The following is a 24,744-nucleotide window of genomic DNA, read 5'->3' as shown; positions in this document are numbered from 1 at the left end:
CTAACAGAGGATACAAAAGTCAAGAACTTTGAAAATATGTTGTATGGTCTAATAAAGAGCAGATTTCCCAATCATATTAGACGGGAAGAAATTATTTCTTACCCAAAGAACTAATGCATTGATTTTTAGTCATGAGTCTTTACACTTCTATCAAATTACTTCAAAATACCTTTGTTGTTGTTTAGTCACTCAGTTGCATCTGACTCTTTGCGACCTCATAGACTGTAGCCCGCCAGGCTTTTCTGTCCATGGGATGTCCCAGGCAAGAATACAGGAATGAGTTGCCATTTCCTTCTCCAGGGGATCTTCCCAACCCAGGGATTGAACCTGGGTCTCTTGCATTGCAGGCAGACGCTTTAACACTGAGCCATGAGGGAAGCCCAAATAGAAAGTATATGTCCTTGAAATTCAAAACCACACTGGTATCGTACCAGTGTGATCCAGAAAAAATATATTCACATATATGCTTCATCTAGTTCAAATAATACACAGGTAAGATTTTAAATGTTTAATATGATTTGTCTTTAACGAATGCATCTCACTGAATTTTATACTTAACATCAAGAATATAGAGACTGAAGGGGATTCTGGGAAGATCACAGCAGTGACGCCAGCATAGTTACTGGGTTTTTCCAAATCCCCCCATAAAAACGGACAGAGCAACTAGATGGCATAACTGAAACTCACTGAGAACATTTTCAACAGAACTAAGTGATGAAGTACACCCATAAATTCCAAAATTCAAGTGGATGGGAAAGGCTACCAACAGCTACAAAGTCCACCTGGTGTCAGGCATGCTGTAGGAAGGAGGGAAGATGGAAGCAGGAATGTACTTGAGAGCTCTGCCACGAAAACTCTGTAAGAGCCAACAGATACTCATCTGAAAAATAAATCTGGAAAGAGCAGCTAGACCTGGGAGGGCCTCACCTACCTCAACAGCAAGTTCACACGAGAGTCCACAGTTGTGAGAAATGTGAGGCTGGTACATCAGAGTCCCGAGGCCCTTACAACACTGATGCCTCAGGGCTCCCTTCTAGGAAAGGATGCCCTGGAAATGAGAAAGTGCTAAGAACGTAATCCAAATGGACAGGTAATTAAAAAACAAAAAAAAAGTAAGGCGAAGAACAGTGCCAGAAACGGTCAGAAAGCAAGTCACCATCTTACTGAACCACGTGAAACAACAGAAGGAGTCCTGTGAAGCTAAAAATGCTGCCTGAATTAATCATTAAAAAAATCTAGCAAAAATTATCCCACAAAGTAATATTCCAAAAAGTACTGAGGTCAAATTACTGCAGGCCAAGAGAGAATAAGACCAGGACTTCCCTGGTGATCCAGTGGCTAGGATTCCATGCTTCCACTGCAGGGGGCACGTGTTTGATCCCTGGTCAGGGGACTAAGATCGTGCATAATAAAATGAAGCTACTATTAGGGAGAGAGACAACAAGAGCAAGAAAACAGACATGCTTAAGAAGCAGACTGAAATGAATGTGCTCTTTCAAAACAAGCTAGAGAACATTTTAAAAATGATACTCACTATGAAAGAACACCACAAATAAGAATTAGAAAAATCAGAAATGAAATGACTGAACTCAAGAAAGAATTAAAACTAAAACATCACTTTGACAAAGAAACCTAAACAGAAAGAAACACGAGAATAAATAAACACAACTGATCATGCCTAAGAGAAGCAGACGGCGGAAGGTAAAAACACATTGAGAATCAAAAGGAAAGGGTTCTCCTTTGTGGGAGGTAAGCTTTTGGTCGGCACACCTAAAAGGAGATGTGGGGTGGGAAGGAAATTGTCTACATAAAGGGGGAACGGAACAAATCAATACATTGAAAATACTGGGTGAGGTTTCTCACAGGTGAGCAGAGAGTTATAATATGCCAAGAGGGGAGCCTAGAACAAACACTGTGGTATCTGCTTAGAACTGGAGGTAATGGGGTCAGTCCAAGGTATCTCATATATTTAGGAAGACAGAAATACTTAATACATTTGTTTGAGTCACTGTATATGCCTTGTAAACATACTGTCCAGCTCTGTCTTCTGAGAGGGACTGGACGCAACGTCATCGCAGGAGCCAGGAGCGTGCAAAGCATCCAGATTCGGTTTCTAACTATTATCCTCCATTAAGGGGCATCACTGGTCACACAGGCACTTAATAAATCCTTCTTCTCCTACAGTGAGACATTCACTCCCTTGTTTCCTTAAGGTTCGGCTGCTTAGCTAGGTCTCCCTAACTTTACTTATTAAGAATTAAACAGTAATTAGTGTAATTTAAAAATTTTATTTTAATAACCAGTTAGAAGAACCCAAAGCTGAACTCATATATAAGTATATAATAAATATACAATTAACATATTCATTTTTTCTTTTAAGATATTCATTAAAGTTTGGGGACAGAATGTTAAGCAAGTTTAATTGATTCTCCAAAGGTCAGACATATCATAAGAATTTTTCTAAGGCTGAAAACACTTCACCAGAAAGGCCTGGTATCTGTACATAACGTCATTTGACTTGTCCCTGTCTGTACCGGACAAGTGCCCTTTTCACAATGAATCATAAAGTCAATTCGATCGGTACAAATTTTTTTTTTTTACAGAATGAATTCTGCAAGCGAAAGACACAGAGTATGTTCTCAGTAGGTTATATTTGACTTCTAAATCCCATTCTATCGCCTAGTTACACAGAATACAAAGCTACTGACCTTTGCAAATATAGCCCATTCATTTTTTCAGGGTTTTGACTAATTAGACAACAGAGAGAGAAATGCAAGGTAAAAGATAAATCATTCTGGCCACTTTTCAATTTCTTCAACTTCATTCTTTTTCAACATAAATAGGGTGATTCTGATTGATACAATGCCTAAGATGTGAAAATTGAAAGTGAAGTCGCTCGGTCGTGTCTGACCCTTTGCAACCCCACAGGGTGTAGCCTACCTTGCTCCTCCATCCATGAGATTTTCCAGCTGGAGTGGGTTGCCATTTCCTTCTCCAGCCTAAGATAAAAGGAGGCCCAATAAAAAGTCACACAGAGTAGGCCTATGAAATGAATTCCATGGCTACAAGGTTTCCAGCTTCACTGATAAAATCCCACTGGCCCAAGCCATCCGTCAAGATCGCCTCACCAAGAACCAGTGTCTGACAAACGCTTTATGGGAAAACTTGTCAAAAAGATCACCAGATATGCCCAGACATGCTTCTTGACATATTCATTTATGCATTCCTTAAATATCACTACATGCCAATTACGACCCTCCTATTTATTTATATCGTACAAGTCCTCTAACTCCTAACCCAGCACAGCGCCTGTTCTGAGTTGAATGACGGATTAAAAAAAAAGATGACTCTCCCTTCAAGGGATTATTACCACTTCCTTTTTTTTTTTTTTTAACAAATATGACTCTTCTTCCGCTGAAAATGCTGCTGCTGAAAATAACCTGTTATATTCACCTCCCTCTTTTCATCATTACAGATTGTAAGGGAAGAGTTTTCAATAAGGGTGAACCCTCCAGCTTTCTTCTCAGCAGCATGTCCTCTTCCACAGCCCCACCGATAGTTCCCTCCACCAGCAAAAGGGTCAGTGAGCTCCCAAAGCATCAACTCTGCTCTTAACCCTGCAACCACCACTGAAGCTACTAACTCCTCTCTTCTTTTCCTCTAACAGCAAACTTCTTCCACGCACTGTACCTCCACTTGATCTCATGGTCCTTCCTAACTCACTGTATCCTGACTTCTGACCCAATTATTTCTACCAAAACAGCTATTAATGATGAGCAATGACTTTATTAATTATTAACTCCATATGTTCTTTTTATTCCCCAGGCTTGGTGTTATTTCGTTTCTCTAATATACTGTCAACCTTTACTTCCTTTATAAGAATTTGCTTTCAATTACATGTGTAACCTCGATCACTGGAGGTTACTTGTCCAAGGTCACCAACAGGCAGGAAGTTACAGAGATGCAACTGGAACACAGATACATCTGTCATCAGAACTTGGCCTCTAAACCGCTCCTCTGTTCTGCTTTTCAAAAATGAAGCAAAGGTCATTCAACGGGGGAACTATATCCACAACCTTGATACAATAATGCCATCTTCAGATGCAAGGGTCAGCAAACTAGGACCCAGGGCCAAATTCAGCCCACTGTCAATTTTTGTTAATAAAATTTTATTGGGAGCCAGTCACATTCATCCATTTACATACGGTCTATACCTCTTGGGGTTTCCCTGGTGGCTAAGATGGTAAAAGATCTGCCTGCAGTGCAGGGGACTCAGGTTCGATTTCTGAGTCAAGAAGACCCCCGGGAGATAGGAATGGTCACCCACTCCAGTATTCTTGTCTGGAGAATCCCATGGACAGAGGAGCCTGGTGGGCTACAGTTCACAGGGTTTCAAAGAGTCCAACACAACTGAGCGACTAAGCAGGCACACAGGCATAGCTCTTTAACACCACTATTATGGCAGAGTTGAATCACCGTGACACAAGTGATATGAACCACAAAGCCTAATTTTTTTTTCACTATATAACCCTTTGCAGAGAAAAATTTGCCAATCTATGTTCTATCCAAATGTACTTTAGGTTCATCATTTGAAAATCTGAGGATAATAACGAAAGCATCAGGCTCTTTTCTAAGGGCTCAGTTCTTCACATCAGGTGGCCAAAGTATTGGAGTTTCAGCTTCAGCATCAGTCCTTCCAATGAATATTCAGGACTGATTTCCTTTAGGATGGACTGGTTGGATCGCCTTGCAGTCCAAGGGACTCTCAAGAGTCTTCTCCAACACCACAGTTCAAAAGCATCAGTTCTTCGGTGCTCAGCTTTCTTTAGAGTCCAACTCTCACTTCCAAACATGACTACTGGAAAAACTATAGCTTTGACTAGACAGACCTTTGTTGGTAAAGTAATATCTCTGCTTTTTAATATGCTGTCTATGTTGATCATAGCTTTTCTTCCAAGGAGCAAGTGTCTGTTAATTTCAAGGCTGCCTTCACCATCTGCAGTGATTTTGGAACCCCCCAAAATAAAGTCTCTCACTATTTCCATTGTTTCCCCATCTATTTGCCATGAAGTGATGGGACCAGACGCCATGATCTTACTTCTCTGAATGTTGAGTTTTAAGACAACTTTTTCACTCTCCTCTTTCACTTTCATCAAGAGACTCTTTAGTACTTCTTCATTTTCTGCCATAAAGGTGGTGTCATCTGCATATCTAAGGTTACTGATATTTCTCCCAGAAATCTTGATTCCAGCTTTTGCTTCATCCAGCCCAGCGTTTCTCATGATGTACTCTGCATATAAGCTAAACAAGCAAGGTGACAATATACAGCCTTGACACATTCCTTTTCCTTTTTGGAACCAGTCTGTTGTTCCATGTCCAGTTTTAACTGTTGCTTCCTGACCAGCATACAGATTTCTCAAGAGACAGGTCAGGTGGTCTGGTATTCCCATCTCTTTCAGAATTTTCCACAGTTGATTGTGATCCACACAGTCATAGGCTTTGGCATAGTCAATAAAGCAGAAATAGATGTTTTTCTGGAACTCTCTTGCTTTTTCGATGATCCAGCAGATGGATGTTGGCAATTTTATCTCTGGTTCCTCTGCCTTTTCTAAAACCAGCTTGAACATCTGGAAGTTCACAGTTCACGTACTGTTGAAGCCTGGCTTGGAGAATTTTGAGCATTACTTTGCTAGTGTGTGAAATAAGTACAATCATGCGATAATTTGAGCATTCTTTGGCATTGCCTTTCTTAGGAATTGGAATGAAAACTCACCTTTTCCAGTCCTGTGGTCACTGCTGCGTTTTCCAAATTTGCTGGCATATTGAGTGCAGTACTTTCACAGCACCATCTTTTAGGAGTTGAAAGAGCCCAACTGGAATTCCATCACCTCCACTGGCTTTCTTCGTAGTGATGTTTCCTAAGGCCCACTTGACTTCGCATTCCAGGATGTCTGGCTCTTGCTGAGTGATCACACCATCGTGATTATCTGGGTCATGAAGATCTTTTTTGTACAGTTCTTCTGTGTATTCTTGCCACCTCTTCTTAATATCTGCTGCTTCTGGTAGTTCCATACCATTTCTGTCCTTTACTGTGCCCATCTTTGCCTGAAATGTTCCCTTGGTATCTCTAATTTTCTTGAACAGATCTCTAGTCTTTCCCATTCTGTTGTTTTTCTCTATTTCTTTGCATTGATTGCTGAGGAAGGCTTTCTTATCTCTCCTTGCTATTCTTTGGAACTCTGCATTCAGATGGGTATATCCTTCCTTTTCTCCTTTGCTTTTGGCTTCCCTTCTTTTCTTAGCTATTTGTAAGGCCTCCTCAGACAGCCATTCTGCCTTTTTTGCATTTCTTTTCCATGAGGATGGTCTTGATCCCTGTCTCCTGTACAATGTCACGAACCTCCATCCATATTTCATCAGGCACTCTGTCTATCAGATATAATCCCTTGAATCTATTTGTTACTTCCGCTATATAATCAAATCCCACTCCTAAGGGATTTGATTTAGGTCACATCTGAATGGTCTGTTGGTTTTCCCTACTTTCTGCAATTTAAGTCTGAATTTGGCAATAAGGAGATCATGATCTAAGCTACAGTCAGCTCCCAGGCTTGCTTTTGCTGACTGTATAGAGCTTCTCCATCTTTGGCTGCAAAGAATATAATCAATCTGATTTCAGTATTGACCATTTGGTGATGTCATGTGTAGAGTCATCTCTTGTGTTGTTGGAAGAGGGTGTTTGCTATGACCAGTGTGTTCTCTTGGAAAACTCTATTAGCCTTTGCCCTGCTTCATTTTGTACTCCAAGGCCAAATTTGCCTGTTACTCCAGGTGTTTCTTGACTTCCTACTTTTGCATTCCAGCCCCCTATAATGAAAAGGACATCTTTTTGGGGTGTTAGTTCTAGAAGGTCTTGTAGGTCTTCATAGAACAGTTCAACTTCAGCTTCTTCAGCATTACTGGTCGGGGAATAGACTTGGATTACTGTCATATTGAATAGTTTGCCTTGGAAATGAACAGAGATCATTCTGTCATTGTTGAGATTGTATCCAAATACTGCATTCAATACAGTAATAAAGGATAATTCTACTTATCACCTTATTGCTCTTCCAGTGAAAGAAGGAAAAAAAAAAATCACAGGACAGTAAATTATCTTTGCTTGTAAAGCTGTATATGTCAGGCAAAATTAACCTAATTAACAATATAAAATATTTGTTACTTTCAAATAGCCCAATTGCCAGCACTAACCAGGAGAAAACTGGATACTTTCTATACAGTATTCCCATTGAGGTTTTACTTTCCATTGAGACCCATGATAAAAAAAAAAGATCCAGTTTCCTAGAGTAAGTCATGCAGCACTGAGCGGCTCTTAGTTACGTTTCGGTTATTTTTTCTTTCTTCACTTTGGGTGGGCTCTATTTCTCCAGAGGTTTGAAAGCCATCCAGCAAATGGCTCTTTAAATATTCCCCTCAGGAGAAGCCTCTAAGTCAACATGAGAAGATAGCTAGAGAAATCCCTAATGGTCTGGCCAACATGCATTTTTCATACAGTGATTATCCTCCCGCAGCCTTGGCTCCCTAAGCCTTTCCCCCTTTCTATAATTGTTTCCCTTGTAGGCCAGGCAACAATTACCACTGCTACAAGGCTGAGGAGGTTCACGAGCAATATATTTTACAATACGTAAGTGTAGTGTCTCTGATATCTGGTGCTTTTATCACTAATTGCCCTATAAAATGCGCTATTAAAACAGGGACAAACAAGACTGTAAAAAATCACATAATGGACCATGACCACTTACAAAAGCCATTCATAAATGTTACTGTACCACTTATTTCCCTTCAATTTGCTAGTCATATCATTATTTTTCCAAAGTTTTACTTCTAGGGGCTATCAACAAGAAAAAGAATATATTTGGGAATTACCAAACTTACATACTTGCCATTGAATGTGTTGTTTTATAAGTTGGCTTAATATCAGAATTATACAGAACATCAGACAATGTGCCGTGAACAATGAATTCCTAGGGAATATCCACATGCTCTCCTGAAATAAATTATAGGCATGGCAAGTGCATTTCAGCCTGTTTTCTATTCTACAGAGCATGGGACAGAAAGCATGAAAAAAAAAAATCACAGAAGGATTTCACAATCCTTTTGAAATTTTGTATGTTTCTAATCTATGAAACATACAATATAACAAAGCCAATAAAACATTAATATCTTGAGGAAAGACAGAATGATCAACTATTTCTGCCAATTAGAGGATATGGGTCAGTGGAGCTGCCTGTAGTAAATATTTCCTGTGTCATTAGCACTCACTAATTCATGGGCAAATTTTCAAATTCGTACACAATCCTTTCAACCCCTTTGCTTTTTATGCACACATCTAATCATTTAAAAAGTAGGAATCAGGAATAAAAAAAAATGAAAATAAAAGTATTTGGTGACTCATTCGTAATTCTAATGAATTCTTAGATGGAACTAGGAATTTTGAGTGTGATTCAGATGAAGCACTGGGATGGTCTCTAGGCTTCATTTATCCATCTACCAGAGACAAACTGTTTTAATAAAACCCAGAACCAAAGACCACAAAGGAGAGAGCGGCTGGTGTCTAGAAAACTAATGCTGAGGAGCCAGTTAATGAGCTCGGGCTGACTCCTCTTCTTTCAGTAAGACCATTTTCTGGTAACTAGAGAAGTAACTGGTGGGTTGCTTTTAACTATCAGGAAGGAAAGTGTGGCTGAGTTTGGGTCTCACAGAAAACTGCCAGCACTTGTGCAATCTCACCATACCGATTCTCACATATTTTCTTAAATCTTGCAAATGGCCTAACATTAGTAAAATCGGAGCCTATTTTTAAAGCAAATGATAAGCCACAATTGGTCCTAAGTTGTTACTTTTTTCTCCTGAAGATATCACTAGTGCTAAACCTTCCAACAGGAAGACTCTCAGAAAGTTAAGAAGACGGATTATACACAAACTGTTCATTCTAATTTCAGAAACTGAAGTCACTCAAGTCTGTAGGAATCATTTTAAAATAGTTTGAATGGTAAGAACAAGTTACTTTTTCAAAATGCCAAATACTTGAAACACTCCAAAACTGTGTTGGATAAACCTGCTTAGAAACAGAAGCTTAGTATTCACCAGTGTCATCGCCCCAAAACGCTTCCCTAAGATGAGTCAAAGCTGTGTCATTAAATGAAGCTGAATGGGGACACGTGAGCCCACGTATAAAACTTACTTTGTCAGATGCCTCAGAAGCCAAGAGGTTAGTGGCGAGAGTCTGCAGCTTGTGATGGGCCATGTTCTTCAGAGCAGCAAGGCTGCGGCGTGTCATGGCCTGCTTGAGGTTGATCGCCGGGTGGCTCAGCGAGTCGACAGCAGCAGGGGCTGCTTCATCGCAGGCGTTCAGGATCTCCACAGCCATGATCCCCATCACACACCGGTCCAGCGCTCCTGGGAGACACACACACGCACAGTCACTACACGACTCTGGACGGCTAAAGCCCATTCTTTCAGAAAGGAAAAAGGCATGGACATCTTTTAATGGAGGGATATGTTTTATCAGTGCCTGCCAGAAACATTTTCTTGTCCTTCCTTCCTCTAATGATCTCCCATGTAGCATTACCTGCCTCCTCTCCTCTCCCTTAAACCCCTACAGAAGAAAAGCTCAGAAAACTTGAAAATGCAGAATAGAAATTATAAAATTAAACACAGGAAAAATAATAGCAAAAATGAAAAGACAATCTTCAAGCTCTGGGCAATTTCAAGTATCCTAATAGGCACATATCAGAGTCTCCAAATACAGAAAAGAGAGGGGAAGGTCAAAAACATATTTGAATAAATAATGGCCAAAACCTACCAAATTTGCTGAGAACTATATACCCACAGATTCAAGTACAACAAACCCTCAGCACAAGAAATACATAGAAAACTACAACTAAACAGCTCAAAATCAATAATAAAGAGAAAATTATCTAAGAAGTCACAAAAAAATAGATATAGCATATACATAGAGGAGCAAAGATAAGGGTTATAGCAGATTTTTCACTGGAAATAATACAAGCAAGATAGTGGAATTCTGAAAGGAATAAACAAAAAACTGTCAACACAGAGTTCTATATCCAGAAAGAAGTATCTTCAAAATGATGGTGAAATAAAAAGGTTTTCAGATATACAGAAGATGAAAGCATCACTCATAGACTGGCACTGCAAGAAAAATATTAGGCAAAAGGAAACGGCTGGACACAACTGAGCAACTTTCACTTTCACCATTCCTTATACTGCCTAAATGAATAAGCAGACAGAAAGAAATAATGTTCCAAATGAATGAAAATCATGAGCAACAATATGCATGATATAAAAGACAAGAAGTAGTGCATAGTGGCCCAGTTATTCTTGGCTAGAACTATTCCTCACACAGAGCAACCAGTCTCTATGAAAGAGCAGTAGGAGATAAGACAAAGGTAGACGCGTACCACGCCGTGGAGGGTCTTGTCTTAAAGGATACGTGAACTAAAACTGTTTATGTTTTTGTCTTTAGGACAGTGGCATGAATCACGTGTGGTTGTTATTGTTTTATTTCCTATAATTAATTCGCCAGGAGAGTACAGGGTGGACTAGAAGGTGGAAACAGAAAACAGAGAAACCAATAAAGATAGCATTAAAGTGAAAGCGAAAGCTGCTCACGCGTGTCTGACTCTGTGACCCCATGGACTATGACCCCATGGAACTCCCCAGGCCAGAATCGAACCCAGGTCTCCGGCACTGCAGGTGGATTCTTCACCAGCTGAGCCACAAGGGAAGCACAAGAATACTGAAGCGGGTAGCCTATCCTTCCTGGGTCAGGAATCGAACTGGGGTCTCCTACATTGCAGGCAGATTCTTTACCAACTGAACTATCGGGGAAGCCAAAGATAGCATGGTGTTAAAAAATATAGCCTGATATAAAAATAGTACACTGTAAAGAAAAAAGGGAGGTGATGGCTACCTAAGGGGAAGGACTTAGTAATTAATTACACAGAGGACTCACAGGGAGGAAGGCTGAAAAGAGAGTCATATTTTCACTCGAATAACCTCTTCCTTCAAAATTTCAGAGTGACTCCAAAAGGGAAATAAGAAACTTCACTTGACTAGAAAAGTACTACTTTTTTCTTAACCCTTTCATCCTTTGTGTCTCTGCCTTTCCTATTTTACAGTGGTTGTTTATTTGTTTGTTTTTAATTTTTGGCCATGCCATGCAGGATGTGGGATCTTATAATAGTTCCGTTCTTCGACCAGGGATCAAACCCATGCCCCCTACATTGGGAGTTTGAATTCTTAACTACCGGGCCATCAGGGAAGTCCTTATCTTATTTTTGTAATAGAATGAAAACAAAAATATAGAAGATACAGAAAAGTCAATGATGCTACTATGTTATATCCTGTGAAACAGAAACATAAAATCAAATCTCTATTGTATTATATCCTGCAGGCAAAAGATCAAATATGTGAAGAAAATACCTGGAGAAGGCAATGGCAACCCACTCCAGTACTCTTGCCTGAAGAATCCCATGGACGCAGGAGCCTCGTAGGCTGCAGTCCATGGGGTCGCTAAGGGTTGGACACGACTGAGCGATTTCACTTTTACTTTTCACCTTCACGCATTGGAGAAGGAAATGGCAACCCACTCCAGTGTTCTTGCCTGGAGAATCCCAGGGATGGGGGAGGCTGATGGGCTGCCGTCTATGGGGTCGCACAGAGTCAGACACGACTGAAGCGACTTAGCAGCAGCAGCAGCATATAATTAAGAGGATAAATAAAAGAACAAAAGATTCTGGACCTCTATCTCTGTAAGTTTTGTATTACTAGCTTTAACTTCATTTCATAAGGAAATGAACACTGAAAATAAAAACTACCCATTTGAAGAGAAAAATAACCAAAATGCTCCTGAAATTATAAAGTTAAGACATTTTTAAGTGCTGTTAAGCTAGAAGCATCAGTGTAATTCAAAACGGCAAACAGAAAATTGCACAAAATGCCTGAGTAGTTTTCATGTAATATGATTTCATCTGTAAAAATACATTCCCAAAACATGAAGTAGAGGCAAAAAGTATCTCCTCAGAGTTTAAACACATTTCATACATCAAGCCTGGGCCGAATCTGATTTATTTTTGCTTCATTTTTTATTTATTTAATTAATAAATAATGTCAATACCTTCAGGATGTGCCTTCCTGGCTCCCCAGGGACCTTTATATCACTAGCTAAAACCTGAACAGCAAAGAGGGAAAAAGAGCGTACACCCCCTATTATGGTTGAAGTCCAAAATTTATTCTGCTTCCCTAGCTTTATCTTGATTTAAGAACGCCATATTGACTGATTGTTTATCAAAATCCTCCTGAAGGTCAGAAGATAATTGGTCAACTGCAATATTATGTACTGGGCTTAATTATAGTAAACCGGTTATAAAAATAACATCCTCAGTACACATACAGTCAGGAGCTATTTGTCATTTCCTACTAGGGAAACTACTGGAAAAGTAATTCTATCTTCCAGTAAGGCCTCATTTGTAAAGACTTTCATATTCTTTGTAAATATCCTTCAAGTATCTGAAGTATTCAAGTATTATATATTTCCGCATCTAAGAAATTCAGGAAAATTATATTCTTTATCATATTGATGTTTAAAGTTCTAGACAAGTTTAACATACTCTTGTATTAACAATATATCAATTGTTTATATGTGCAGTATTTGAAAATAATGTTTTATAATTATCAGTACTATAACTTTCTTTAATATTAATTCTCAAAAAAAAATTCTAAATAAAAGTAAGATCATATCCCCAAGGCCAACAAAGCAACAAGTTAAGCATGTTTGTTAAATAACAATAATAGGAAATATACACATATGCAAGTACACACACAAAATACACAAACATAATGGATACGCACTTACTTCTACTGCTTACCAGGTAAATATTATGTCATTTTATTCTCTCAGGAATACTATAAAACACGAACTATTATTATCTTCATTTTACAGATGAGTAAATTGAGAGACTTGCCATGGGTCACAGTGCTGCCAAATGGTTGATCTTAAATTCACACCAAGGAGTCTGACTCCAGCGAAAAAGTGAAAGTGTTAGTTGCTCAGCCATGCCTGACTCTTTGGGACCCCATGGACTATAGCTTGCCAGGCTTCTCAGTCCATGGGATTCTCCAGGCAAGAATACTGGAGTGGGTAGTTATTTTGTACTCCAGGGAATTCTCCCAACCCAGGGGTTGAACCTGGGTCTCCTGCATTGCAGGCAGATTCTTTACTGTCTCAGCCACCAGGGATTCCCAGAGCCCAAGACAAACTCTGCATATAGTTAACCTTAAGCAACACAGGTTTGCACTTTGTGGATCCACATGCACATGGGTTTCTTTCCTCGGCAGTAAATACTACAGCACCACCTAATCCTTGGTCATTCGAATCCAAGAATGGAGAACCACGGATATGAAGAGGACACGGGAACGGAGGGCCAACTTTAAGTTATACGCAGATTTTCAACTATGAAGAAGGTGGGGTCCTCAACCCCCATGCTGTTCAAGGGTCAACTGCATCTGGTTTGTAGCGTGGACCAAATCAGCGAACATGAAGCAGTGCTGCTCAGCAGACAGGGTGCAACAGAAAGGAACGTAAGATAGGATACAAAATTACATACGTGATATGATAGCAGGCCTGTTGTTTAAAACGTAGAAATGAGACTAGAGAGAAACGTGCCCACATTCACCTCTGAACAGCGGTGAATCTGAGTTCATCTTTCTTCTCTAATGCCTTTGTACTCTCTTGAGCTTCCCTTGTGGCTCAGCTGGTAAAGAACCCGCCTGCAATGCGGGAGACCTGGGTTTGATTCCTGGGTCTGACCCCTGGGTCAGGCAGATCCCCTGGAGAAGGGAAAGGCTACCCACTCCAGTATTCTGGCAAAGAGTTGGACATGACTGAGCGACTTTCACTTTGCGCTCTCAAAATTTGACAAAAACTAAGAACCTGTTTTACAATCAGGCCCCCTCAAAAAAAGTTAAATGCCAAAGTAAAGAAGTCTGACACTCTTCAAGAACGCTTCCTCTTGTCAAAATTGCTTGTGTACTATCAGAGAGAACCAGGACCGCAAATGAAGGATAGGTGAAGATTATGGCTACTTGCTCCAAAAGACCTGTGAGCTCTCCCTCTTATACCACCGTCCAAGCCAGAAATATACACATAGTCCAATTTCAAACAGGAATATTTAAGAAAACAAGAAAAAGTTTCAGAGAGAAAAAGAAAAAAATAGTAGAAATATTACATAGCACGTACGTTCTTTAGGAACATAAAGAAAGGTTTAACTCACTGATAGATGACTTAGGGTAGTAAAAGTAGAATAGAGTGTGTTTTTAAAAGCCCAAACTAATAAACATGTAGTTACATACTTACAAATTTCCAAGGAGAAACCTTAAGTTTCTGTATGTAAACTTTATATGTCATGGCCTATATTTTTAAGCTAAACATTATCTGCAGCATGTTATGCCACGTACATAAAATATCTGAACCCTGAAATTTTACATGTTCTCTCGAGAACTTAAAACTTTCCATTATCTCCTCCAATTAAAGGCCCTGTATTATTTTTCTGCTGTTCCACTGTTTTTGAACTAAGGGCAAAAAGGATTCTTTAATCTTACAATTTGCCTCAAGAATTATATAGAAATCACTTAGCTGTCTGGTGTCTGATGTCTGTCCTAAGTTGAATATTGTTCACGTTTCTCTAAAGATCAATGAACTACTCTACAAGTATCTGAGAGAGTACAACAAATATTTTAGAGGACATCTAAATATTTCTTTGTTGATAATTATAAGAACCCTTAGAAAAAGCAGTGATGAGAAACACAAGTAGCAACCTTTTGACATTTCAGGGGTTTTTCCTCATACAAAAGCTTTTTCACTTCTAGGAAGCTGAATATACTCATTTAATTTTCTAGTCTCATCTGTTCTTACCAGTATCCATTTGCCAGACATACACGGAGCCGTCTGAACATCCCACTACTAGGTAATCGTCAGAAGGCCTCCACTTGATTACTTGAATGGGGAAAAGATGACGAGACGCCAGCATAATGCATTTTTTCTCTCGCAAACTTAGAAGTCCGACTGAGTGGTCACTGGCTACAGAACAGATGCAGTGCTGCACTCTTGCCTGAAAGGAAAAATAAATCTCAATCACATCTAGATTAAATTCGGAATAACATGGATCTGGTCCTCAGTGAAATCAAAATTAGTTACACATTCACTGCTGTCGAAAACACGAACCACACCACCAGGATATGTCGAAAATTTTCTTCTTTTATATTACACCTAAAATGCCCAGTTCAATCATCACAACACTTTGAAAAAGACTACATTAAAACTAGTTTTAAAAAGGAAAAGATAGCTAGAGAAAGCTGCTGTTCAAATGTGAATATGACCTTACTAAAATGATTGCTATATACGAACAGACAGACCTGGAAAGAAATTGACCTGTTATGACGTGTTCTCTTTCCCCGTCTGAATTTCCCTTTGCGAGCAGCTGAAGCTGTGGTCTGCAGTGCTTCTGTCTGTGACTCTGTCTTTCAGACCCATGCTCTTCCCTGCTCCTTTGCTCAAAAACAATATCCTCACGGTCCCTCTGCCACAATCACCTCTGAAGAACCGCCGATCATTTGTATTATCTGCAGGCGTGCTTCACAGCTTCCGCCTCGAACCTCGGCAGGCACACGGCCTCAACTAACACACAAAAGCTCGGTAGACAGCCTGCTCTGTATTTTCTGCTCATCCCGGTTTTGTTCCCTTCCATCCCTTTTAAGAACAAGATGGAATATAACATAAACAATCAAAGACGGTAAAGATTTTCAATAGCTACCGAGAACTGAATCCACAATGGATAAAATTAAAACTTAGAGTCTTTATATGTCTGAAAGACCATGTATAAGCAACTTAAAACTTTGCAGTGAATTATTAGATTATGCTTCCGGTTCACATCAAGGTGAACCCATATGAAAATAGCCATCTGAAACTCATTATTGTGGCTATTTATTGAGGAGGAGATCTAAGGCACTATATATTAAGACATGTGATCCCTTCTATAGGCTTCCCTTGTGGCTCAGCTGGTAAAGAATCCGCCTGCAATGCAGGTGAGACCTGGGTTCGAACCCTGGGTTGGGAAGATCCCCTGGAGAAGGGAAAGGCTACCTACTCCAGTATTCTGGCCTGAAGAATTCCACGAACCCTATAGTCCATGGGGTCACAAAGAGTCGGACAAGACTGAGCGACTTTCACTTTCAACTTCATCCCTTCTATGCGATCCAGAGGAGAAATTTCTCAAAGCTCACTCTGCTGCGCTTTGCCTGAGCAGACTTTTTTGGCTAAAGAACAGTATCTTCCTCATCAGGAAATGTTGACATGTTATCAGATGAGAAAAAGCAAGAGGCAGGGGCATGGGTGACCAGACGTGCATGGGAAACACAAGTTACAGTTGTTTTTATCTACAGACCTTCTAAGAACCTCTAACCTGTAACATGAGGATAATTATACCTACAGAGGGCCTACAAATATCCACATTCATTTGACCATCATAATCCATAAGACGCAGTTTTTAAGGAGCACACTTTGGGGAAGGCTGCTGCAACTGATTCCTTCGATGTTTTGGCTACTAAGAAACATAGGACTGAATTTTCTACCTATAACAGAGCGGGGTGTGGGCATACATTTCTGAATGTGGACTCCTGGTGGTCTCATCTAGTTTCTCTCTCATTTTCTCTTCACTGTGATTTTGCTTTATTTTTATCTAACTAAATACTGTTTATTTCTTGTAAACAACCCAAAATCAATTTTTTTGAATGAAGCAGAACATTAAAAAAAGAGAGAAAGATTTAACTCGTCACTTTGTTCTTTAATTCAGGTGCTTCAGCCTTTGGTACTGTGTTAGCTTTATTTGTGCTTTGTTGTTTTATAATGATACAAAAACTATAACCAGCGTAGTAGCTATTTACTAGTTTTCAAAGTTAAGAAAACTAAGTTCAGAAAGATCATGTTATAAACCGTTATTAAAACATCACATAGAATTTTCTTACACATATTTTAAGCTTATTTATTTCATGCTTCCTCGTAAGCATAAAACATTTCTTTCTTTAAAAAAGACATTAAGGACTGAAGGGTAGCTGACTATGCCATGTAAAACTTCACCTTGTAATTAAATAGTAAGTCAAACTACAGTGGCAAACTACAAAAATATCATTTAAATACAGGCAATGTTAGAATATAACATGGCAGAAATATAACATAATGTCTTTATTTTCAATTACTTCACACTACATAAGGTAGTTCTGACTTTCACCAGACATAAATCCCAGGGATGGCGGAGCCTGGTGGGCTGCCGTCGATGGGGTTGTACAGAGTTGGACACGACTGAAGCGACTTAGCAGCAGCAGCAGCATACTGATACCAGAAGACAGTAGTTTAGGGGGAATAAAAAATAAGAGCTTAGTACAATGGAGTGTTTGCGTTTCTACAAATAATCATTAATACTGACTTTGCATTTATCAAATATATCCATCATTCAATTTACAAAAAGATGACTGCCGCATGAATGGTTAGCTATTTTGCATTTGGGGCTTCCCAGGTGGCGCTAGTGGTAAAGAACCCACCTGCCAATTCAGGAGACGTAAGAGACTTGGGTTCCATCCCTGGGTTTGGAAGACCCCCTGGAGGAGGGCATGGCAACCCACTCCAGTATTCTTGCCTGGAGAATCCCCAAAAATAAAGTCTTTCACTGTTTCCACTGTTTCCCCATCTATTTCCCATGAAGTGATGGGACCAGATGCCATGATCTTCGTTTTCTGAATGTTGAGCTTTAAGCCAACTTTTTCACTCTCCTCTTTCACTTTCATCAAGAGGCTTTTTAGTTGTTCTTCACTTTCTGCCATTTAAGGGTGGTATCATCTGCATATCTGAAGTTGTTGATATTTCTCCTGGCAATCTTGACTCCAGCTTGTGCTCCCTCCAGCCCAGTGTTTCTCATGATGTACTCTGCATATAAGTTAAATAAGCAGGGTGACAATATACAGCCTTCACGTACTCCTTTTCCTGTTTGGAACCAGTCTGTTGTTCCATGTCCAGTTCTAACTGTTGCTTCTTGACCTGCATATAGGTTTCTCAAGAGGCAGGTCAGGTGGTCTGGTGTTCCCATCTCTTTCAGAATTTTCCACAGTTTCTTGTGATCCACACAGTCAAAGGCTTTGGCACAGTCAAGAAAGCAGAAATAGATGTTTTTCTGGAACTCTCTTGCTTTTTCCATGATCCAGGGATGATGGCAATTTGATCTCTGGTTCCTCTGCCTTTTCTAAAACCAGCTTGAACATCTGGAAGTTCACAGTTCATGTATTGCTGAAGCCTGGCTTAGAGAATTTTGAGCATGACTTTACTAGCATGTGAGATGAGTGCAACTGTGCAGTAGTTTGAGCATTCTTTGGCATTGCCTTTCTCTGGGATGGGAATGAAAACTGACCTTTTCCAGTCCTGTGGCCACTGCTGAGTTTTCCAAATTTGCTGGCATATTGAGTGTAGCACTTTCACAGCATCATCTTTCAGGATTTGAAACAGCTCAACTGGAATTCCATCACCTCCACTAGCTTTGTTTGTAGTGATGCTTTCTAAGGCCCACTTGACTTCACATTCCAGGATGTCTGGCTCTAGGTGAGTGATCACTCCATTGTGATCATCTGGGTCGTGAAGATCTTTTTTGTACAGTTCTTCCGTGTATTCTTGCCACCTCTTCTTAATATCTTCTGCTTCTGTTAGGTCCATACCATTTCTGTCCTTTATCGAGCCCATCTTTGCGCGACATGTTCCCTTGGTATCTCTAATTTTCTTGAAGAGATCTCTAGTCTTGCCCATTCTGTTGTTCTCCTCTATTTCTCTGCATTGATTGCTGATGAAGGCTTTCTCATCTCTCCTTGCTATACCATCCATGCCAATGAAAATAAGCATCTGAAGAGTTAGCTCTAGTTTCATTGTGATGAGCAACAGCCTTGAAATAGCAAAATAATCAAGACTGAAAGCAGCAACAACACAATCAGTATTACTAGGCCAAGAAAGCACAGTTATTAGAGGTACTTAACTCACAACAAAAGAAGTTCTTTGCTTTTAAAACATGGATTTAAATAAATTTAATTTTTCTTCTTTCAAGAAAATGCTAGTCCAATTTGTGTGAAGAAAACTCGCCTAGAGTAGAAATGACCCAGATACAGTTAAAATCCCATTAATTTTGATCCCACTAATTAATTCTGAGTCGATGGTTACCTTCACAGGCTGTGTAAAAACAAATTAATGGCCTAAACAAAGCAAATGTCTAGCCTATTTAAACATAAAAGGAAAAAAAAGGCCATTCTCAAGTACCAGTTTGTTATTAATTTTAATTCAAACAATGAACAGAGTAATGATAAATAATTCTCAACTACCTGTTAAATGAAAGCATTTAAAAGATTTGCTAAAACACAATTAACCTGGTTTCTTATCTATTTTCAAAATTATTGAAGAAGCACTTCTTAAAGAATATTTCACAGTTCCTATCACTCTGATTTAGGCCTAGCTTCCTCACAAATAAGTTGAATTAGTACAATTTTTATTATTAAATTATTAAATTCTAGAGATCTCAGTTATTCAATATTTACTTCACCTATAATGACTCATTCTATAATTTGATTAATTACATTCTACTTTACTTTCTTCCATTTCAACCTGGAAAAGTCACCTAAACCTGATTTAACCCCAAGGATATTTTAACAAGGAAAAGACAGTTAAATTGTGCATGTAAAGTAATATTACAAAGGACTAAAAAAATATGAACCTCTTATCTTTAAATTATTTGAAAAACATTTATGTTCCAAACTTATTTGATCAAACACCCCTTCATTAGAACTCTGCAATGCATCCTCACTATATGTATATTTATAAATTGAATGTGTACTTGTGAGAATACATCATGTATATTGTAAAACATGCTCAAAATATACAGTTTAAAAGGATGATTCAGTTTAAATAAATTTAAGATGAAATATTTTCTTAAATGTCTTGCAAGAACTTTATGTTAGCAGTAGCCAATACCTCAAAGCATAATATTTATCTTTAGGAAGGTTTCACTGTTACTGATAGTGAAGGTAAATACATATTTTATATGCTGAGTGGCTCAGGTGTGTCTGACTCTTTGCAGTCCCATGGACTGCAGTCTGCCAGGCTTCTCCATCTATGGAATTTTCTAGGCAAGAATACTGGAGGGCGTATCTTTCTACTCCAGCGTATCTTTTCGACCCAGGCATCAAACCCGAGTCTCTTGCATCTCCTGCCTTGGAAGGGAGATTCCTTACCACTAGCGCCACCTGTAATCAAGAATTTTATGGCTGTCCTCCTGCCAGACTGATCAAGTGATCATTGTTTCAACCTGATAATGGGGCTAATAAAAGGGCATTTCATTGTCACTGGAAATATCTCCCAGCATTATTTGCCCTGCTCATTTTGCGACGGCAGGGTTAAGACCTGTACAGCACGATCCGCCAGCTCTCCTAGGCAAACACACTGTCAGCGGGAGCACAGCTGATGAGAGCACTGCGGCCCCTCCTGGAGGCAGCAGGCCCATGCAGAGCCCACGTGACACGTGCCCGTCTAACGCATGAACCAAGGGAGGCATCGATGTCCTTTCATCCAGTAAATGTTCATAAGATCAATTTGTTAAGGTTGGAAAAAAAAAGAAGAGGTTTAATATTTTATTCCCTTGCCCCCATCAACTATCTCACAGATTCCACTTTAGCACCTGCCACTATCAACTGACTTATAGGGTGTAACACATATCATTTAAAAAAAAAATTTTTTTTTATTATGGAACAGAACTTGTACAGCATGGACTGAGCATCTGATCAACTTGGTCAATATTTACTACAGGTAAATATTATTCAAAATCATGTTCCAACCCATGTATTAGTTCTTTCCGAGAAGGAAAAGACACCAACAACATCAAAAGTTAATTAAAAGCAGGGGCTAATGAAAAGCAACAGGTAAAAACTCTTACTTTGATTTAATGAAAAAAATTAAGATAATTGGAGCAAGGAAAAGGAGGATGATACTGAACTGAAACAAATATATTCCAAGGTCAATTATTATTTTTCAAATAATTCTGTTCCTCAACCAATAAGCACTATGTGAATTTGCCAGTAAATAACCCTCATGGTACATTAGTGCTGAGCAGCAGAATGCCACAAGCCATCACTGGATCTGAGAGTCAGAAAGTACCACCTAGGTCATCCAGCCTGACCTCACGCATTTGACAAGACTTCATTTTAAACCGTTCCCAGAAACCTCTTATGTAACCCGTTCCTAAGCATCTGCCATGAATTACAGAAACTAGAGACAGCTAGTTTATTCCACCCACCAGCTCTCTGGGGAGATTATTCTGCTTTCCAACAATTCCTAATGTAAATTATATATATATATAAATTTCTTTCTGCTTTTGCTAATTTGTTTTCTAAACTAAACTGTTCTTTTCTTCTTATCATTCCAGGAGTAATCTCTTAGCTGCCCAAAACAAATTTTTCTGAATATTCTCTAAATATATGAACACTAACTATTGTCTCTCCTTTTAAATATGCCCATCATTCAACGAACTATAAATGACCAGCTTCTTTCACTCATAAATCAATCCCACTATTCTCTTCCTCATTATTTCTTGACTTCCCAGAACTCTTTCTCTGGAACATAAATGCACAGCTAAGATGCATTACTTATCACTTTTAAATATTCTACCTGAAGGGTAAAAAAAGAGCCTACCAATGTTAATCGCATTTCCACACTTTCACAAAACCAGATAAATTTTTTCAGAAATCCAGAGCTCATCCTTCTTAAAACATGGGGGTAGGGGGTGGAAAGCTGGTTCTTTCATAGGTATTTTAGAAAGTAAGACCGTGTGGTCCAACTAAAGCACTGACCAACAATCTAACAGGATACTTATGTTCTACATGAAAATAAGACTTAGGGAAGAGTTTTAACATCTTTTTTCATTCACTGCATACAAAAAGTAATGAAGAAACAGAGGACTAGCCAGATTCCATCTCTCTTCAACTGCTTCCTGATTAATAAATACGAAGCAAATATACGAAGAATTCAACGGATGATTACAAAGATATCCCCTATCACAGAAAAATGTATTAAGTAAATGACATTGAGATAACCTGTTATTTTAGGGAAGGACAGATGATTTTTACCCTTTCCTCACCCTACAGACATAAATAAACTTCAGAGAGATTAAAGTACTTGATGCTTGTTTTAATCCAGACATTGCTTTTTAATAAAATGTCATCAAATTTCTAAATGGGGTAAGATTCTAGGATTTAAAAATATGAAAGAAACTAAATAGAAATAAGGATAAAATAGATTACATAGGAATGGAAATTATCCCCAGGTTAAAAAAAAAATCAAAAGTAATAAGTCAGAGGAAAATTTCAACAACAATAACAAAAAGCACATAAGCTTAATATTTCAATTAAGTTAATCACTAATTAACTAAGCACTAATTAGTGCTTAATATATTAAGCACTAATATCCTCAAGAGAAACAAATGAGCAAAGGACAAACTATGTCTCAAAAAGAAACAAAAATTCATTAAAATCCTTATAGAAAAATTTCATTATCTCTAGTAATCAAAGAAATGCAAATTTCAACAATAAAATACTCTTTATACCTATCAATTTAGCCAAAGACTGTAGAAATTATAATAATAAACAACCAAGATTTACTGGGGTCTCACTTTGTGCTAGGTATTACTACTATAAATGCTCAAGTAACTCATCATGGTCTCACGACAACCCTTTGAAGTAGATCCTATTATTATTTCCATCTTACAGATAAGGAAACTGAGGCATGGAAGTAAATATAAACATCTTGTGTCGGCAAGGAACCACGAAATGGGCATTGAGGGCAGGAAACAACTTGGTAATTAACCTCAGTATTCTTAAAAATGTCAATACTGTATTACACAAAAATTCTGAGGTTCTAATCCAAAAAATATTCCTGGAATTAATCCAAGGAAATAATCATAAATGAGAACAAGTTTTACAAAGATGTTCAATATTATTTACAATAGTTCAAATTGGGTACAACCTACATATCCAAAGCAAGAAAACTGCTAAGTAAATGCTGTATGCTCATATAATGTAATGATATACAATCATTAAAAATTACTTTCATGAACAAGTGTAACTTGAGAAAGTATTTGTTAAAATAGTAAATGAAGACGCTACGTGCACAGATAACTCTGCTGCTGCTGCTGCTGCTGCTAAGTCGCTCCAGTCGTGTCCGACTCTGTGCGACCCCATAGACGGCAGCCCACCACGCTCCCCCATCCCTGGGATTCTCCAGGCAAGAACACTGGAGTGCGTTGCCATTTCCTTCTCCAATGCATGAAAGTGAAAAGGGAAAGTGAAGTCGCTCAGTCGTGTCCGACTCTTCGCAACCCCATGGACTGCAGCCTACCAGGCTCCTCCGTCCGTGGGATTTTCCAGGCAAGAATACTGGAGTGGGGTGCCATTGCCTTCTCCTATATATCTACAATATAATCACAAGCGCACAGTAAATGGATTTTAAACAGCCAGAAGGACTTCCCTGGCTGGCTAGCGGTTAGGACTCTATGCTTCCACTGCAGGGGGAGTGGGCTGGATCCTTGGGTCAGGGAACTAAGATCCGGCATGCCCCACAGAGTGGCCAAAAACAAAACTAAAAGGCTAGAGGAAAAGATACCAGAATGTTAACTGTGGTTGGTTCTCCTTTATTTGGAAGGATAACAGGACACCTTTACCTTCTTAGTTACCTGTTTTCAAAACTTTTAACTGTGTATATGTGAAATTTATAAAATTGCAGTTAAAGCTTACATCATATTCTTAGAAGCAAGTAATGTGTGACAAGGAAAAGAAGGTAAAAGGGGGCTGAAACTCCAAACCTAAGTAATCAAAGATGAAAAACTAAAACAATCGCTTCTCGGCCTTTTGGCTAAGATCAAGTGAAAAACTAAAACAAATTAACAAAGAACTGAGCCATGCACAGTTCTCTGAAGAAAAATCTCAAACATGGGAATTGAAAAGAATGGCTGTTTTGGTCTACAAAGTGAAAGATACTCAATAAATCAGTCATTTAAAATTAAGCATGCATCAAAATCACACTTATGTAAATCAGTAATTAAAAATATAGTCAAAGTTGGAGAAACGCAACTATTTTTCAATACACAATTACATCTACTAGATGTAGGGGGTGGAATGTATGAAGGTCAAGTTCAGGCCCTCAGGTTGGACTGAAAGAAGGTGAAAGTCACTCAGTCATGCCTGGCTCTTTGCGACCCCATGGACTATACGGTCCATGGAATTCTCCAGGCCAGAACGTTGGAGTGGGTAGCCTTTCCCTTCTCCAGGGAATCTTCCCAACCCAGGGATCAAACCCAGGTCTCCCGCATTGCAGGCAGATTCTTTACCAGCTGAACCACAAGGGAAGCCCAGGTTGGACTAGTTAGGATCAAATACCAGCTCTGCCACTTGCCATGTGACCATGAGCAAGTTATTGAACCTCTCTGAGCCTCACTTCTCCGTACAATGAGGTTAACAGCAAAAACCACACCACACAGAATCACTGTGAATTAAATGAAATATACACAAAGAAATCAGCATAGAGACTAACACATAATGCAT

General features: G+C 39.0%; 1 protein-coding gene across 4 annotated transcripts in view; it reads right to left on the bottom strand.

The window, feature by feature from the left end:
- Nucleotides 1-24,744, bottom strand: part of WDR7 (WD repeat domain 7) — a 352,665-nt gene that overhangs the window by 270,088 nt on the left and 57,833 nt on the right. For all 4 annotated transcript variants that reach the window (XM_052660291.1, XM_052660292.1, XM_052660293.1 and 1 more), the window contains exons 13-14: nt 14,990-15,185; nt 9,239-9,453 (exon numbers count right to left, since the gene is read on the bottom strand). In XM_052660291.1, the coding sequence (XP_052516251.1) occupies nt 9,239-9,453; nt 14,990-15,185 (411 nt within the window). The remainder of the gene's footprint in view (nt 1-9,238; nt 9,454-14,989; nt 15,186-24,744) is intronic.

Source organism: Budorcas taxicolor, chromosome 22 (genome assembly GCF_023091745.1).
Source record: "Budorcas taxicolor isolate Tak-1 chromosome 22, Takin1.1, whole genome shotgun sequence".
NCBI classification, from domain to species: domain Eukaryota; kingdom Metazoa; phylum Chordata; class Mammalia; order Artiodactyla; family Bovidae; genus Budorcas; species Budorcas taxicolor.
Note: the sequence above shows the minus strand (reverse complement) of the source record. Positions and strands in the feature narration are given on the sequence as shown.